This window comes from Diabrotica virgifera, chromosome 1 (assembly GCF_917563875.1).
Source record: "Diabrotica virgifera virgifera chromosome 1, PGI_DIABVI_V3a".
Classification (NCBI taxonomy): domain Eukaryota; kingdom Metazoa; phylum Arthropoda; class Insecta; order Coleoptera; family Chrysomelidae; genus Diabrotica; species Diabrotica virgifera.
This window is the reverse complement of record NC_065443.1, coordinates 208,194,950-208,213,987: the sequence shown is the minus strand read 5'-3', so window position 1 is coordinate 208,213,987 and position 19,038 is coordinate 208,194,950. Positions and strand designations below refer to the sequence as shown.

Genomic DNA, 19,038 nt, shown 5'->3' with positions numbered 1-19,038 from the left:
CCCTTTACCAACATGTCCTGCCTTATCGTCTCCCCCCAGGTCTTCTTTAGTCTTCCTCTCCTACTCCTTCTAGGAATCTGCACTTCAGCTATTCTTCGTATTCGGTGATCAACGTCTCGACGCTGCTTATCAACATCTTAACCAATGCTCTATCATTTTGGCATGAATTGGTGCCACACCTAGACTTCCCCTAATATACTCATTTCTAATTTGATCCTTCTTTGTCACTCCACTCATCCATCTAAGCATTCTCATTTCCGCCACATGCATTCGTTGTTCCTCTTTCTTTTTCACTGCCCAACATTCAGTTCCGTACATCATAGCCGATCTTATGGCTGTTTTATAGAATTTTCCCTTCAGTTTCATTGGAATTTTTCTGTCACACAACACACCACTTGCTTCTTTCCACTTCATCCATCCAGCCCTAATTCTACTGCATGCATCTCCATTTATTTCTACATTACTCTGTAATACCGATCCTAGGTACTTAAAACTATTGCTTTTCACAATCATTTCACCATCCAAAGATACCATTTTATTTGAAGTAACTCCACCTTTAAATGAACATTCCAAATACTCCGTTGTTGTCCTACTAAGTTTTAAACCTTTTTCCTCCAGAGGTTGTCTCCACTGTTCCAGTTTTTGCTCGAAGTCTCTTTCACTATTTCCTATTAACACTACATCATCAGCATACATTAGGCACCATGGAATGCTACCCTGTAGTTTCGCTGTTATCTGGTCTAAAACTAATGAGAATAAATAAGGAATAAGCACCGAGCCTTGGTGCAATCCTACTTTCACCTAAAATGTATCCGTCTCTCCCACACTATGTGGCATGGCAAATGTTATGGCTACTGTATTTTGAGATTTAAAATGCATAATTTTAATTGACTATCTTGAAATATGTAAAACCATCAATAGCTAAGCTTATTTTGCATTATTAAAAAAATTGAAGTAGAAACTCAGTGAGAAACGGCCCCATATACGAGAAAAAAAAAAGAATGTGTGTGTGTACTTTGTACGCACGTAAGAAGTTATACTTCTATTATATGATTTCTTAAAAATAAATATACTTTAAACAGTTTCTTTTAATTTTTTTTAAACACCAAACTAATTTTGTGCTTACCGCTTTCAAAAAAATTAAAAAAAGTATAGGATTGCACTGGATTCGAACTCACGACCTCTCGATCTCTGGCCGAATTAGTCAAGGCATTGAAGCACAAAAAAAGGCCTTACTCTCGATTTTTGGCGCAGTTAGACGGATTTTAATGCAGTTTGGTGCGTTGGATTCGTGAGAATGTCAGAAAATTTTGTGAACTATTTTAATGAATAAGAAATCTGAAATTGCATTTGTACATAAGAAAAATTCATTTCAAAAGTGCATTTTGAAATAGGCAATTATTATAAATTTGCAACCCGGTAAATATTTGGGCAACACCCCAATTAATTATTTTAATTATTTTTAATTATTTTTAATCATTTATAAGTCCATATAATAATAGTCTAAGATGTCAATAACCATTAATAATAAACAAACAAAAATTCCTTATGTGGGAATTGAACCAAGTACTAACGGGTCCGTAGCTAAATACACATACCGCTAATCTACGCAGACACTTCCTAGACAACGGCGATATTAGGTATAAACAAAACAAATTGGTAAGTAAAAATTGTAAAGAAAATTACTACATACTTAAATGTATTAGAAAATTAATATATTCCTAAATTTTAGAAGAAACATTCGTAAATAGGTATTATTAATATCTATTAATGTTACTAAATGAAATATAAATATTTGGACGTTTCACCATTTGACAATTCACTTTTAACTGCAGTACCTTAAAATTTTTAAAGCACCGGTGCTTTAAAGTAGAATTTTTAACGCTCCTATGGAGTGCTATAACTTGCATTTTTAACACGTTTGTAGAAAAATATATTTAAAAACACTAATATATTCTTTCCACACCTTTTCTGGACTGATAAATACATAAATTAAAACATTTAGTAACGAACTCCATACTGCCTGTGTGCGCAGATTACTAAAATTTCACCCTCAATGAAATCGCGCCTAAAGAAGTATAACTTCAAAAAGGCAGTATAACTATTAACTAACCTTTGTTGTTTCTCTTCCCACAAATTTCAACACGCAACAACCATACATTACATAACCAAACCGTCAACCGTCCACACCACAGCTGTGCTACAGCTGCCATATTGGATAATTTTTGACATGTCATTTGAACATCCAATCAGAACAAAGTTATAATGCGCATGCGCCCGGATCATAGGTTTTAACAAATAAAAATTCACCCTCATATCGCCCGTAAAGAAGTATAACTTCAAAAAGTGTTGTTTCTCCAAGACAGTTCACCGCCTCACAAGTGCTTCATAATAGTGCTAAAAATATTCATGAGTTATGTTTCTAATTGCTTTTTGATCAATCTGATTCTCCTGATTTAGCCTCCTCCGATTATTATATGCTCCCGAATCTAAAGAGACTGTTCGCAAATAAAAATTAGCGCGGACAAAGAGATAATTTACGAAACAAACGCTTATTTTGTAGAGCTTTTGAGATCGTATTATACGGATGGCATAAAGAAGTTTGAAAATAGCTGGAATCGAGACTATAATAAAATAAAAAAAAATTCAGAAGGAAACGCGTTTCATTTCAAAGGTTACTTATTAGTCAATGTGGTGAGACCGCTCCCGTCTGGAAAAATTTCTGATTCGGTTTCTTTGTGGATTCCTATTCAAAAATGCCCCCTTTAAACAAATCTGAAAGGTGCCGGGCGGAATTTTTGGGCAAAAATTGTTTAAACAATTTTTTTAAACAAATACAAAATATTACGTTTTTTTGCTCCGGAACATATATTTTTAAGTTTTGTGGGTCATTCTAAACAAGAAAGGTATCTTGTAAGATTTCTCAAAAATTGATAGTTTTCGAGTTAAAGGCGATTTAAAATCTGAAAAATACGAAAATACGCATTTTCGATGCCTAAAAACTCATACTAAATTAGTATTTTTAAGGTTGCAGGTACTGAAATTGAAGTTTATACATTCAGCTTCAAGATTCTGAAGAGTAATTGCGTCTAACCTTAATTTAAACCGCTGTTTTTTAATTGTTAAATATGCACGTTCATCCGATTTTTTTGCCGGTGCGGCGCGCTCTATTTAAAAAATCTCCAATTTTTCTCCGAAAAATATTTTTTCTAGATTATTTGGAACATTCTAAATGAAATATGTTTTTTGATATTTTTCTCAAAAGTTAACAGTTTTAAAGTTATAAGCGATTGAAAATCCAAAAATGCGTTTTTTTGGCATTTTTCGGATTTTTCGGCACAAATAATCTAGAAAAAATATTTTTTGGAGGAAAATAGGAGATTTTTTAAATAGAGCGCGCCGCACCTGTAAAAAAATCGGATAAACACGCATATTTAACAATTAAAAAACTACGGTACATGTAAAGGTTAGACGCGATCACTCTTCAGAATCTTGAAGCTGAATGTTTAATCTTCAATTTAAGTATCTGGCAACCTCAAAAATATTAATTTAAATATGAGTTTTTAAGCCTCGAAAATGCGTATTTTCGCATTTTTCAGATTTTAAATCGCCTATAACTCGAAATCTATCAATTTTTAAAAAAAATTACAAGGTACCTTTCTGATTTAGAATGGCCCAAGAAACCTAAAAATAAATGTTTCAGAGCAAAAAAACGTGATCTTTTGTATTTAAAAAAAAAAAAAATTTAAACAATTTCTGCCCAAAAATTCCGCCCGGTACCCTTCAGATTTGTTTAAAGGGGACATTTTTGAATAGGAATCCACAAAGAAACCGAATTAGAAATTTTTTTTAGACGGGAGCGGTCTCACCACATGGACTATGTCAGACCAACTAGCCTAGCTATTATGAGTAGCAAATAGTATTAGGGAGCTGGCAGACATGACTAATAAATATCATGTGAGAGCAATTTTGCAAAAATATTTAATGCTAAGTTCCTAAGAACATTCTGATAAAGAAATAACTGAAAACAGCGGGCATCCCCTATTGAGGAAAAAGATAGGACAAAACAGTATATCACAGTATATAGTAGTATGTACCTACATAATATACACTTTTAATTTTCCATGCTGAAATAATTATGATCATTTCATTCATAGGATATTCTGACCAATAGAAAGCTACAGAAAAAAAAATTAAAGTGATAATTTTTGATAATTTCCCGTCGTCAAGCATTACGTCAGATGCCCTTCATTACTACGCAAAACTTAACATCAGTGACATTGGGACAATTATTAATGTTTTACAACTTGTCACAAAGAACACCAAGAAACAGGTTTAGCAAATATTCAGGTGAAGACATCAATAAAATATTAGTTAAAATGATTTAAAAAGACAGTTTTATTCATGAAATAATCTCAGCGAATTACACTCGATCTCTAAAATTATTATCTATTTGTTGCCCTCGTGACACTTTGACATAATTTCACTCCCCTTCGGGTCCTGATATTAAAACTGTCAAAGTGTCACTCGGGAAACAAATCCATAATTTTAGAGTTCTCGTGCAACTACTACCGAAAATAAATAGTTTTTTACTCTCTTTAAGTAACTTATAAAATATTTCTAATGTATGTACGTGGATTAAATCATAACTAAATCTAAACAGTAAAAAATCAAATTTGTATTCAATTACCCACCACATGAACAGTTCTTGGCTTTAATTTCATTGTTTCCTGTTTCAACGTCGCCGTCGTCATCGTAACCACCAAAATCGCCTCCTCCTCCTCCGAGAAGTCCCGTTAAGCTGAAGATTTGATTGAATAAGAATCTACCCTTTTTTCCATGAGTATAGTTTACTGGAGCACTCTAAAAATTAGTATTTGTTAAATAATATTAGTAATAAAAAAGCTGTTTTTCAGATTTTTCTAGAGAATTTCATAATCTCCAAATATACAGAATTCCTTCAGGCCTATTAGAACGCCCACTCCTTGTCTCGTACCAAGATAAATAGATATAAATATACAGTACGGTTTAAATGTTTGGAATAAGTTCGGTATCTATTTCGTAAGCTGGCGACTTTAAGGAAAAATTCCTAAACTTGACGATTTTTATTTTTAAATTGTGTGTTTTTGGCATATTACATTATATCGTACTAGTGACGCCATCCATCTGGGTGTGACGACGTACCTAATCGATGATTTTTTTAAATGAAAATAGAGGTCGTGTGCTAGCTCATTTGAAATGTTATTCAATTCTCTATTCAGTAATATTAACATTGGCACAATTATTTATACAGGGTGTCACAGGGTTTATACAAAATTTTTTTTAAATTAAATTAATTGACACAAAAGGAAGAACGTATGTAATTTATTTAATTCACAATACAATTTACTGTTGTCAGGAAACAGAAAAATGTTTATTTCACTAAAAAACATTGATTTTCGCTTAAATTCAATGTTCCAGCTGCCACCCAAGAGCCTCTTAGCAGATTGAAAATTTAGTTTATAGACCAGGAAGGATCTGTTTTTAGGTGGATGTGAGAGGTGGCATTTAGATTGTTGCGGATAAAGTTAGGTGATAACTTCGTTAATAATAATTGAATTAAGCTCCTTCTCAAATATGCCCGGAACATTAATAAAAAAAAAATAATTCATTTTGAAAAAAAGTCGTATAGGAATAAAACAAAGATAATTAAATTTTCTATCAGATACGATTGGCTAAAAATGTCTTAATTTAACACCCTTTCTGCAAAATAGCAATAAATATAAAATAAGGGGACAAAACAAGCCTGTCCTTATTCAATGTTTTTCCATCACTTAAGTTACACTTGGAACCTTCCTAATTCGCTTAGAAACTTTTTGTAATGTGATAAAATCGTCCACCGAATTACATTAAAATTGACTTACTAGATTTTGCATAATAGTTTTGCAATCTAAACTTTTTTAAAAAATTAAAATGTTTAAAAATCTTGCACAACAAAAACTAGAATATATAAAAAATTGTCAATTTTTTGCACATAAAAAAGCACTCCACCTATCTAACGCACTTTACAGAATTGAAATCGGAATATTTAAGCAGTCTCAGCAATGTTTTAAAGTTATAAACAATTTTTTGGCTTATAGACAAATTAGTGCTGTGTCCAGGAGGGGGTGCTACGGGCTCCTTTGTTTAGATGGACTTACCCAAGTTTTTTTATGTATTTTGACCCGTAGAACACGAATTTTTTCCGTAACAGTTGATCTGGATGTCGATAAGACTGTTATAAACAAAAAACTTGAGAAATTATATAACATCGATTTTTCGCAAAATAAAACATTTTTTTGTATTTCTTGGGTAATTCTAAGCAAAAAATATCTTAGAAGTTTTTTCGTAGGATGCATAGTTTTCGAGATAAATGCGGTGGAACATTCAAAAAATCGAAAAATTGCAATTTTTGAACGAGAATAACTTTTGATTAAAAATTAAAACAGCAATTATGCTGACAGCATTTCAAAGTTTAAGTCAACTTATACCGGTTTTAATTATTTGCATTGCTAAAAATTAATTTTTTTATTATTAAACAAAGCTATTTTTTTATAAGCCAAAAAATTGTTTATAATTTTAAAACATTGCTGAGGCCCGTTAAATAATCCGATTTTAATTCTGTAAAGTGTATTAGATAGGTAGAGTACCTCTTTATATGTGAAAAAATTAGCCAACTTCTAAATGGTCTACTTATTCAGAAAATTTTAAAAAATTTGAACTTTTTTAAAAATATTTACATTGCAAATTTGTTATGCAAAATCTATTAGGTCGATTTTCTAAGCGAATTACTAAGGTTCTAAGTGCCACCAAAGTGGTTCAGAAACATTGAATAACAACAGGCGTATTTTATCCCCATATTTTGTATTTATTGCTATATTGCAGAAAAGGTAATATTGTCCTTTTCATGAGCACTTTTCAGTGCGTAACAAATGATAGGAAAAAGGGTAAGTCCTTGATACATAATACACATTTATGGCATTTATTCTAACATGATATTTTAGTTAAATCTGACAGTTGTCACATTTTATTTTCAATTTGGAATAAAAACAAATTAAACGTGTTTCTTGCATTTATAAAATGGTATTTTCTTTGATTTGTATAGTCTTATAAATTATACAGATTATATTTGTAATATTATTACCTAATTAAAAAAAAATTATTCTTTTATTATGGCGCCATCTATCGACAACTAGAATAACTAGAATAAATGTTGTAAATGTCGGTAATAACGGACGTGCCTTTTTTCTGTCACATACAATTTAATGCGTTAGAAAGAAATCGAAAAACTGTGACGCACTGAAAGATGATCATGAGAAAAATAATACCTTAAGATATTTTTGACCAGTCGGTTATCATACAAAATTCAATTATCTTTATTTTATTTCTCTACGACTTTGTTCCAAAACGAACCGTTTTAAATTATAAGCAAAGAAAGCAGAAAAAAATCGATGTTTTTTGAAATTTTTGAATATTTTAAAATTTATTAATATTTGGGCATATTTGAGAAGGAGCATAAGTCAATTATTATTACTGAAAGTGTCACCTAACTTTATCTGCAAAAATCCGAATGCCACCTCTCACATCCAAAAATACACGTTTTTTTACAGATTAGTCCTGGTCTATCATTGAGACATCTAAAATGTCCAATTTTTAAGGTGTTCCGTTAACTTTGTAGCTGTGTGTATTTACATACAGTGATGAGCGCGCTAATAACCGGAAAAATAACGCAAAAGATGGAAAACATGAGACATTATGAAATAAAAAGGGATAAAACTACTAGATGTGGAAATTATCGCTATAAACGTATATTACAATTTTCCCATCTTTAGACGTCTGTGACAGGAGTATTTTATAAAATTCTCCTGTCACAGTGACAGTTGTCATACTCCTCCGTTACGTCTGAAGGTGGGAAACTATGTAATGTAATGTTAATTTATAGCACCTCTTCACTACCCAAGTAGCACCGAACGGGTTTATTAAGTCTTTTAAGGATGCTTCAAAACTGTAGAATAAAACTAACATTAAAACCATTTGGTTTTTAAGTAAACCTTAAGGTTGCAATAAAACCGCTTTCAGCATAAAAGGGCCCACTCTGAAAGAGGTCAATAAAATCAAAAATAAAAACCTTCTTAAAACGTTGTTTTCTTAAGCAACTGGTTTTAAAGCTGCTGTGAAGGTGCTTTTAAAACCATGGTAAAAAAAACTTCAAGTGCAGGCAGTTTTATAGCAAACTTAAAAAGGTTTCTTAAATGGAGACTTTTAAAGACAATTTACCATATTAAATGATTCTTTAAACCCATATACTCTACATAGGCCAACAGATTTTTACATGTGTTATGATAGGTAGATACGTATTTGTAACCATAAAATAATAAAAAGTACTTGGTTATTTCGGATAGTCAGGGTAGAAAAACACTTGCGCACCCAACTTTATTGATAATGTTAACAAAAATAGGTCTAAATGACTGACGCGCTATTAGTAACTATTTGGTCTATCGACATAGAATTGTTAAGATCAAATGGTTTTATTCTAAATCTTTTCACGAGCATAATATCCTACATAAAAGCAAGGTTGCCTTGGAATTAAAACCGTTTAGTTGTAATGCTGCTGTCAATAGTGCCACTCGGTTTTAATGTGAATCTAACCTAAAATCGAGGCGTCGTAGTGCTGTGTGTTGTATTTTTCTTTTAAAATGACCAGTCCGTTTATATTTTAAGTACTTGCGACTTATTTTTTCCGTACTAAATGTACTTCCACTTTTTTACAACACACTATACCACTGTTTCGCTCTAAAACAAATGGTCGACCATTTTGGACATGAAAGAAGGGGGGATGAGTTTAGTTTTATTGTTTCTAACAAGAAGCATAGTTTAGTCTTTACGATAACCAAATTGATTCAGTTAAGAGCGTTTGGTTTTAATATAGCCTACTAATTGCTTTTAAGAAAGCAACTTTAAAGAAAACTAAAAAAAAATAGTTTTGAGGCATATGTTTTACTGCATAATAGTCTTGAGATCAAGTAGTTTTAATAATAGGTTTTATTAGTCATATTAGGAGAATCTTTAAAACTGCAATAAAACTAAAAGGTAACAAACTAATCTAATAAAACCAAACAGTCCGGAAGTTCTTCATAAAACTGATTAGTTTTAAAGTGAACTGAGAATAAACCATTTTAAAACTACAATAAGATAAATTACCTATTAAGATTAATTAGTCTTATTTGATACTCTTATTAGATACTTTAACACTAGTGACGAATGCTTAACAGTTTAAAAGTTCTGGCAGTATATCTACAAGGTAACTTTAAAACCATTATCTTCTTATTTACCGCAATAAAACTTTTATAAACCGTAAATAAAACTAAAATGTTTTTATTGTGCTACTTGCGTAGTTTCATCTCTTTTTACCTCATAATGTATTATGTTTTCCATCTTTTGCGTTATTTTGGCCGTTATTAGCGCTCTCATCACTGTATTGTCATATTATGAGAATTGTCATTAAAAATATTAAGTATATCACGTCACAAGTGTTCGCGCGTTTTTTCGATCGTTTGAAATGATTTAAACACACAGAAGATTTTAGAGTAGGTATTTCTAAGTTATTTTAAGGTTTTGAGGCGTGAAATTTTGGAAATATTATTTTTATATGACACTGAAAACTATTGTGTAATAAAACAAAAATGTGCAATTTCCCATTTCTAGGCAATCGTATAATAATGAATCATTATTATAATTACGAGGATATCATTAAAATACGAGGGATATCTATTAGAAGTAGGTACATAATATGCATTTTCTAAAAAGTTGTTTTTTTTTAAAGGACACAAAGAGGTCAGTAATCAATTGTGGAATTTAATTTTATTTCAAGGAACCCCTTGACGTTGGGAACTACTATATAGGTACCACATCAATTATAAATGGAGATCAATATCAATTTGTTGGAATAAAATTTATTTTTTTAATAAGAATTATTAATCTCTTCCATATTTATAAATATTATTTGTCATTAATATTTTTTAAATAAAAAAAATTAATAAAGATTTATCTCACCAGAGAAATACCTGGATATTTACTATTATTAAAACTGTCAAAAGAGGTTCATTTTTAAAACTAAATAAAATATAAAAAGCATGAAATGATTTAAATTTATACTTACATCATTATGAATCAAAGCAAATCCCCAAACAACATCTAATAAGAAAAACCAACAAACACAAAACCTGCCCAAGAACATGTTCAACAATTATTTCGAAAACCAAACCACAACAGTCACTTCATGACAATGGCTGCAACTCTCTAGCACTATTGTTTCAGTAGAAGACGCATGTTGGTCCTTTCAACATTCATAACTCTTTCATTAAGTCAGCATAAAACAAAAAGCGAAGCAGTACCACTTTCACTCTCTTGCTAAAAGTGAGTAATAAGAAATTCCTTGGCCATAACCTTCGGAAGAAAGTAAGTTAAGTGGAGCCAATTCAAATAGTGCGAGAAATTTGAATTTTAGGAGAGAAAAATTATCCAGATGTTATGCATTGTATTGCTGTAAAAGCTGGATGAGCTTTTATGTGAGAAAAAATAAGTTACTAGCGGTTCGTGATACATATTTTAAAAATAAATTTTCAAACAATTTTTCAATAATTTCAAATTCCGTAGTATCAGCCATTTTCTAAGGAAAAAATAATTGTGTGTGGGAGAGAATATGACGCTTACAATAAAATACAAAACTTGAAGATTATCATTCATCAAAACTCATTATTATTGAGCTGTCCTTTTAACAGTCACAGAAGTGATGCTTGCAAACTGAAAAAACATTTTAAAGACATCCTGTGTCAACTGCTAAGATGGTGCAGCAAAAGGGTGTAAACACCCAGCAAGCTGCAGATGGTGTCCATAGGCATCAAAAAGAGGATCATATGCTTAGGTCACAACAAAGAACCGTCGCAGGGGGAAGCAAAAAACATCAGTTGGCTGTACCACAAAGGAGGACAAATGGACAATTTTCCATAGAAGCATTAGTCCAACAAACGACGCGATTCAGGAGATACATGGATCAAATCCTGAATAGCCACATCTAGTCCAACAGATTGTACCAATTCCACTAGAGATCATGAAATTCAGGAGGACTAAAAACAAACATTATCATTCTGGACAAATTCATCAACAGACTAGAGTTAGATGTTCTAGCAATACAAGAAACGAAAAAATGACGAAAAATTTAAGAATGAAAATTTCAGGATATGACATCTACAGAAACGATTTGTATTAAACTCAGGAAGCACAGCAATCTTAGCAAGAAAAGGAATAAAACACAACAAGAAAGGAATAAAACACAACATAAACACACACAATAAAAACTTTTCGTAGTAAGAAAAGGAATAAAACACAACAGAATTTCCACTCCTAATGGCTTGAAAACAATGGTAGCAACAATAGTTAAAATAGAAATAGAAGAAATAATTATAAAAATAATAGTAGTAGCCTACATGACTATACGTAACCCAGAATATTAATAGGTGAGCTAAACGCAAGATCCCGAAATTAGCACAACAGAACATCGAACAGGAACGGGAATACTATGTGACAACCTAATAGATAATAAAGACAACACTATAGTAATCGGACTGGAAGAAGAGACTTACTTCTCCAGGAGAGAAGCAGGTGCTTACAACACATCTGGATATAGGAATTCTGCGCAACCTAGAAATATTCTATGATATACAATCAGTATCAGAAGGAAATGGACACTACAATCCAATTATGTTCATTATAGATGGGTTGGAACAACATTTACTCCACACAAATTAGAAGAAGAAAACAAAGTAGCAAACCTTCAAAATGATAATCATTGAAAACATTGGCATAATTTAAACAATTTACTCTACCAACAACAACTGAAAGAGTCAGTAGCAGCATTGAAAAGGTGTATACTAAATGAAGTTTAGAAAAGCACAAGAACTGACCAAAAACTAACTATAAAAGGAAGATTTCAGGAGATAAACCACGACCTAAAAGAACTTATAAGAAGATAGGAGCAAATACTGGGACGAGTTAGGTCAACATTTATCCAAAATCTTAAAGATCCTAAGAAGTAAATGCAAACCTATTTCACCACTTCTAGTCTTACTTAGCATCCACCATAACATTTTCATTTTAGCTACCTCCATCTTCTTTCCTAAATCTTTTATATAGGCCAATCCTAACCGCCGTATACAAACGCAGGTCTCACCATACTCTTGTATGTCTCTCCTTTCGGCACTTTACTCATTTTCGGACAAAGAGCTCATTCCTTTCCAGCTAAACCAACCAGCCTCCATTCTATGGGTAATTTCTCGATCTAGTGTTCCTTTTGGCTTTATATAGGAGCCAAGGTATTTAAATTCTCCTGCACGTTCCACTTTTTCCCCAAGCAATTCTGTCTCCAACCATTCCTGTTCCTCCGAACCACATGAGATTAACCTAAGTGCTCCCCTTTCAACAGCACATCCCCAACCCTTAAACTTCTCCAATATTTCTTTGCTTTTATCTCCTAACACGATATCATCAGCAATGGGCATTGACCAAGGAGTCTAATTCCTTACCTTATCTGTCAGTACATCCATAATACGATTAAACAGGTAGGAACTCAGTGAATAGCCTTGATGAAAATCAACCGTCACTCGAAAACTTTCGGTCAATCCGACATAACATCCGACTTACTTTAGTGTGCTACAAATTCTTCATGTAATGAGGCTTACGTATTTCTCAGGAACGCATTACTCTCTCATCATTTCAATAACTTCGTGTCATAAACACCAACTTCGTAAAATCAACATTGGCACGGTTCTGATTAATATACGTTCTATAAGAAATAAAAGTGATTAATTATTTTTGTTTCTAGAGGAATTAGGATTTCCCCCGATAGTTGCGGTTACAGAGCACTGGCTTGACATCAACGAGCCTTTTTTTTGTAGAAAAATATACTACAATTGCCGGGTATGATCGTCCAAGTTCGGCTCATGGAGGCACCCTAATTCTTTCTAGAAATAATGATTTTTCTCCGAAAACAAAATATGACTTTTTGTTAAATGAATTCTTCTTTGAGTTTTCCTTAGTTTATAATAAAAATCTTAATCTTTACATTATTTGCATTTATAGATCACCTGACTCTAACGTGGAACTATTTTTTCAGAACCTGCTAAATTTGTTAGATGACCTGCCTCATAAAAGCAGAAAAATTCTATGCGGTGATTTCAACATTAATTATGCTGCTGCTTGTGCTACCCAGGTGTCCCTGGCCAACATATTTGAATCGCATGGTCTCTCAATGCACGTTAATTCTCCTACAAGGATTACAAAAACTACATCTACCATAATCGATTACATTGTCTCAGATTTCTCACCCCTTGATGTCTGCTCTACAGTTATTAATGCGGGACTATCTGATCATGAAGCAGTGTATACGAAGTAACATCTTCAGCAAACCCTCCTAAAAAAAACGACGTTTAGGTAGGATTTTTTCCGCCCAGAATTTTCGTAAATTCCAAAATTTATGCTTAACTTCTGAGTGGCACTTTCCTTCTATAGACGTGGACTATATTTTCAATGTTTTTAGTGTTTTTCTAGATAAGCTTCTCCGCATCTTCAATAAGGCATTTCCTTTAATTCCTATTAAGCCAAAACATCGGAAACCTTGGGCTACGAAAGGTATCCGCATATCAGCCAAGAATAAGCGTTCACTAATATACATCAAGGAATTTACTACCGATGTTTCTGTCACTGAATATATCACGAAGTACAGGAAAACATACGTAAAACTTGTAAAATCGGCTAAAAAAGCCTATCAAAATCGTCTGGGAAGCTCTAAAAATGTTGCAAAAGGAACTTGGTCTATAATAAACGATCTTCGAAATAAAACTAACACAGCTCAATCATTTTCCCTTCCAAATCCTGAAAGTCTAAACCAGTGGTTCCCAACCTTTTATGTCTGGCGACCCACCTTATGATATTTTTTCATATTCGCGACCCATCGTTCACCCATGATAATATATATCTACGTTATTCAGCTACTGTAAGAGCCAAGCCGCGACCCACCTGAAACCTATCCGCGACCCATTAGTGGGTCGCGACCCACCGGTTGGGAAATGCTGGTCTAAACGATTACGTCGTTACTGTGAGTAAAAATATAACATCAACTATTTTGCCGCAACAAGATCCCATTTCCTATCACCCTAATTCAAGAAAGGTCTCGAATTCATTCTTTTTAAGACCAGTCGATAACTCTGAACTGATCTAAACACTCAATAGTATCAAAAGCAAATCATCCTGTAGTACTGATGGACTATCTATAAAAATTTTCTCTAACCTCACAGAAAATGTGTTGGAAATTCTCGTCTCACTAATTAATGATTCCTTCGAAAAAAGTAAATTTCCAGAGCGCCTAAAGACAGAAATTATTATTCTTCTTTATAAGGGTGGTGAAAAATGTAATGCCTGCAACTATAGACCTATTGCCTTACTACCAATACTCTCCAAAATTATTGAGAGACTCATTAAAACTCGACTTATGTCCTTTATCGTTGATAACAAAATTTTATCACAAAATCAGTTCGGCTTTTTAACTAATAAATATACCACTGATGCCATGTTTTCTGTACTACATAAGGTTTACCAAGCACTAAACAATAATCTTTATACTGCCACTGTTGCAACAAAGCTTTTGATTGTGTAAATCACATCTTGATTAAAAAACTAAATTTCTATGTAATTCGAGGTATTTCTTTGAATTGGTTCCAGTCCTACTTGAATAATAGGAAACAACTAGTTAGAGCAAATGATAATGACTCTGTGGAGTACCACAAGGTTCAGTATTGGGTCCTCTTCTGTTCCTTATCTTTATAAATGACATCACAAGGAGCTCTTCAACATTTACGTCTTAATAACAGCCAGATCAGTACCGTTGGTTCTGTAAAATTTCTTGGTATTTTTTTTAGATAGCAACCTCAAAAAATGGTCCCTTCATATCGATTCTTTAAGTAAGAAACTCGCCTCAGCTTGCTATTTAATAAGATCTGTCTTAAGGGAACTTAATTTAGCATCTTCGAAAATAACATATTTTTGTCGTTCAACAGCTGCTCAATTTGATGTTATTTTTAAATTGCAAAAAATAAGATATGTGTTTGGCCTCAAAAGATCTACACATTGCAGAAGTTACTTCGGAGATCACGGAATTTTAACACTTCCATCTTTATATATTCTAGAAACGGTTTGTTTAATCCGTAAACACCTTCATGTCTTCATGTCTTCACCTTCACTTCAAAAAAGGATTGTATAAAAAGTATCAACTCATAGAGCGCAGGTAATGACAACTTGGTTTCGAACGGACCAATCACAGGGAAGCATCCTTGTAGGCCACGCAGTAGACATCCATGTAAAACAAACTCATTTTATGTTCAAAAGCATCGATGTAAACCTCCTGTATGGCATCGCGCTAAACCTCCACCGCGACTTACCTGCTCTGTTCTCTTCCATTCACTACAATGTGTTTGTTTTACATGGATATCGGCACCGACCGCCACCTCCACCTCCACCGCGACCCACTTGTTCTGTTCTTACCCTTAGTCTGCCGTACATGAGTCAAGTCCTTTGATGACTGGTCCCTTGCTTTAGTAATACTGCATAACCTTTTCATCTCGTTGGGTGTTTTCAACTCATCATACACCGCTGCAGACGATCTTTCCTTAGCAGAAGCTACAGCGCGCTTGGCTTATTGGGTTTTGGCATACATATTATTTTTGTAAAGTGGTTATAAAAGATATAGTGAGATATGACCACACAGAATTAATTGAATATAACGGAATGTCTCGGAAAGTTACAAAAAAAAGAAAAAAGAAATAAATCTAGACGTGCAAGGATTTTTGATATGTTACAGTACTTTACCAGTAAATGTATTTTGAAGTAAGTTCTATAATTTTCCAGCGCATTATTAGTACCTTCTTTCACGGTTTTTGCTGTAAATTTTAAACAACCACTTGGATTGATATAAAATTTGGCATACGCATAGTTAATATGTCAAAGAATAAGAGTGATATTGTGCCAATGTGTGCTTTTGCCCCGGGGGTGGGTTTCACCCCTTCTCGGGGGTGAAAACGTATACGTCCAAAATAAGTCCGGAAATGGATAAACTGACTAATTTTAAGCAACTTTTGTTCTATAGAGTTTTTTCATTTAGTCAATAATTTTCGAGTTATTTGTGAGTGAATATGTTCATTTTTTAACAAAATAACCACGTTTTTAGACGGTTTTCCGCAAATAACTCAAAAATTGTCGAAAAAACATTCTAAGCAAAAATATAGCCTGTAAAAAAATGAAAAAATGGTGTACGCATGAGGTCCCTAGACCTGGTAAAAGCAGAGTTATAGCTAATGAAATATAGGTTCATATACGCCAAACTTCAAATAGAATATTTTAATTTGAAATATTCAAAGAATGAAGCCCTTTTTGGAGAAAAACCATTACAACTTTTTTAAAGTGTTTAAAAAAATCAAATCTTTATTTTAGTTTTTATAAAAAATATTTTTAGTTTCTAGTATCAAATATAAGCACATTAGGTTCAAACTAAAGTTGGTCCCCTTTTGCTTCGGCAAAAAAAAATCGGGGAAATCACCCCTAAGTAGCACCTAAAATGAAATTAGTCGTTGTTGCTTCACAAGTTGCTTTAGTTATGTTGTGTTTATATGATCGGTAAGCTTCATCGAACCAAAGTGCTTATTTTTGAAAAAATTTGGTTTTGAAGTAAAATTTTTAAAAATTTTAATAAAAAAATGCTTTTTTTCAAAATAACTTTAAAATTATTCTGAATACCAAAAATATTAAACAGTAAAAACCGTCGCAATTTCTGTTCTAAATAAATATTTTGTAATTTTTTATTTTTCTCTAAGACAAAAATTGGTTAGATATGGATGTTCAAAATGTTGAGTACACTCGTGTTTAGTGACTCCTTCAAGCCCTTTCATCTACGTACCTTTTAAAAATACCGACTTTAAACCGAAGACACTTGCAGATCATATAAAAAATACATACGCGAGTAAATCAACTTACGATTAAGTTCATTTGAGATAATATTAGGGGGTGATTTTTCCGATTTTTGCCCAAAAAAAAGGGACCAACTTTATTTTGAGCGTAATTTTTTTACTTTTGACGCTAGCAATTTTTTTATAAAGCTATTTTTAAACACTTTAAAAAAAGTCTAAATGAGTTTTTCCCAAAAAGTGCTTCGTGGTTTGATTATTTCACGTTAAAATATTCGATTTGAAATTTGACGACTATGAACCTATTTTTCATTAGGTATATCTCTGCTTCTGCTAGATCAAGAGACCTTATATATTATTATACAACATTTTTATCACTTTTTTACAGGCTACTTACTTTTTCTACGGCCGTGCTAAAAGAGCCAATTTTACGCACGCATTTCGTTTCCGAAAGATGCACTTTCCCGCACGGCGTGCGTGAAAGTAAATCCCGCACGGCGTGCGGGAAAGTAAAATACCTTGTAATATGGCATTATAATATATTATAATACATGCAGTACACTAATATTTAGATATTATTTACTAATTTATTTTAAATTTATCTTATTGTGGTCATGTTTTAATCAAATTAGCGCTATAATTCGATGAAATAAAATTATTTTGACATAATGTTTAAAAGTCAGATCAGTAGAAAATTACAATGGTTTTGAATCTTCGTCATGGAAACCAATATCGTCGTCGTGGTAACCCACTATATTGAAAGTTCGGTTTTGACAACCTTGTCAAAGAATTAATTTGTGTATTTACACTTCTAAATAAAAAATTATATAACTCTATTTTTTGTGGCTTTTTTCCAAACGTACGGCCCTAGAAAAAATATTGTTCCTAACTCATGCGGAAAGTGTCTTCCCCGCACTCGACTGCTTGCCCGAAATCTGCTATCGCGTCGTTCGGGTTAACGGCAGTCTCGTGCGTGAAAGTGTCACTTTCCGCACTAGTTAGGAAAATAACTATTTTGAGTTTGTGAAAAACCATCTAAAACGTGGTTATTTTATTAAAACATGAACATATTCACTCGCAAATAAATCAAAAAGTATTGACTTAAGGTGATACAGTAGCGATCAACAGGTAGCAAAACGCGTTCCAAGATTGCGGCTGTAATTTTGAATATTTTTTCGAGATATTTGGCACACGTATTCGTAATATAATGAAGAATCGCGGTACAGAGCCCAATTTGAAAAATATATTAATATGTGAAAATTACTCTGTAATTAAATACAATATTAAAAAACGAGCCTGTACCGCCATTAAGAAGAACAAAAAAAATACACTTTCTTCAAATAAACTTTTTTATCCGATGCCTAGATTTTGTGTCATTTTGGAACTTCTAAATTTTTTTATTTCATTAGTAGTTCCAAAATGACACAAAATCTAGGCATCGGATAAAAAAGTTTATTTGAAGAAAGTGTATTGTTTTGTTCTTCTTAATGGCGGTACAGGCTCGTTTTTTTAATATTTTATTTAATTACAGAGTAATTTTCACATATTAATATATTTTTCAAATTGGGCTCTGTACCACCATTCTTTATTATATTACGAATAAGTGTGCCAAATATCTCGAAAAAATATTCAAAATTACAGCCGCAATCTTGGAACGCGTTTTCGCTACCTGTTGATCGCTACTGTTTCCTCTTAATGAAAAAACTCTATAGTACAAAAGTTGCTTAAAATTAGTCAGTTTATCCATGAGAAGGGGTGAAAACCACCCCCAGGGCAAAAGCACACATCAGCACAATATTACTTTATTCTTTGACTTGTTAGCTATGTGTATGCCAAATTTCATGTCAGTCCAAGTGATTCTTTAAAATATAGAGATTTGCAATATTTTACCGTTAAAGAACGTACTATATTTTTAGTGCGAAATGTCAATCTTTGATTCCCTTTTTTTGTATAGGTTTCCAATTTTAGCTGATCGAAACGTCTAACAGAGAGAAACACCATACAAAACTAA

The 19,038-nt window shown here is 32.6% G+C and overlaps 1 protein-coding gene across 1 annotated transcript in view; it reads right to left on the bottom strand.

The window, feature by feature from the left end:
* The window catches only part of LOC114332162 (serine proteinase stubble), a 71,736-nt gene extending 61,311 nt beyond the window's left edge, over positions 1-10,425 (bottom strand). Inside the window, exons 1-2 of the mRNA XM_028281901.2 lie at positions 10,178-10,425; positions 4,695-4,863 (exon numbers count right to left, since the gene is read on the bottom strand). Of these exons, the coding sequence (XP_028137702.1) occupies positions 4,695-4,863; positions 10,178-10,255 (247 nt within the window). The 5' untranslated portion in view covers positions 10,256-10,425. The remainder of the gene's footprint in view (positions 1-4,694; positions 4,864-10,177) is intronic.
* Positions 10,426-19,038: the final 8,613 nt, after the last annotated feature.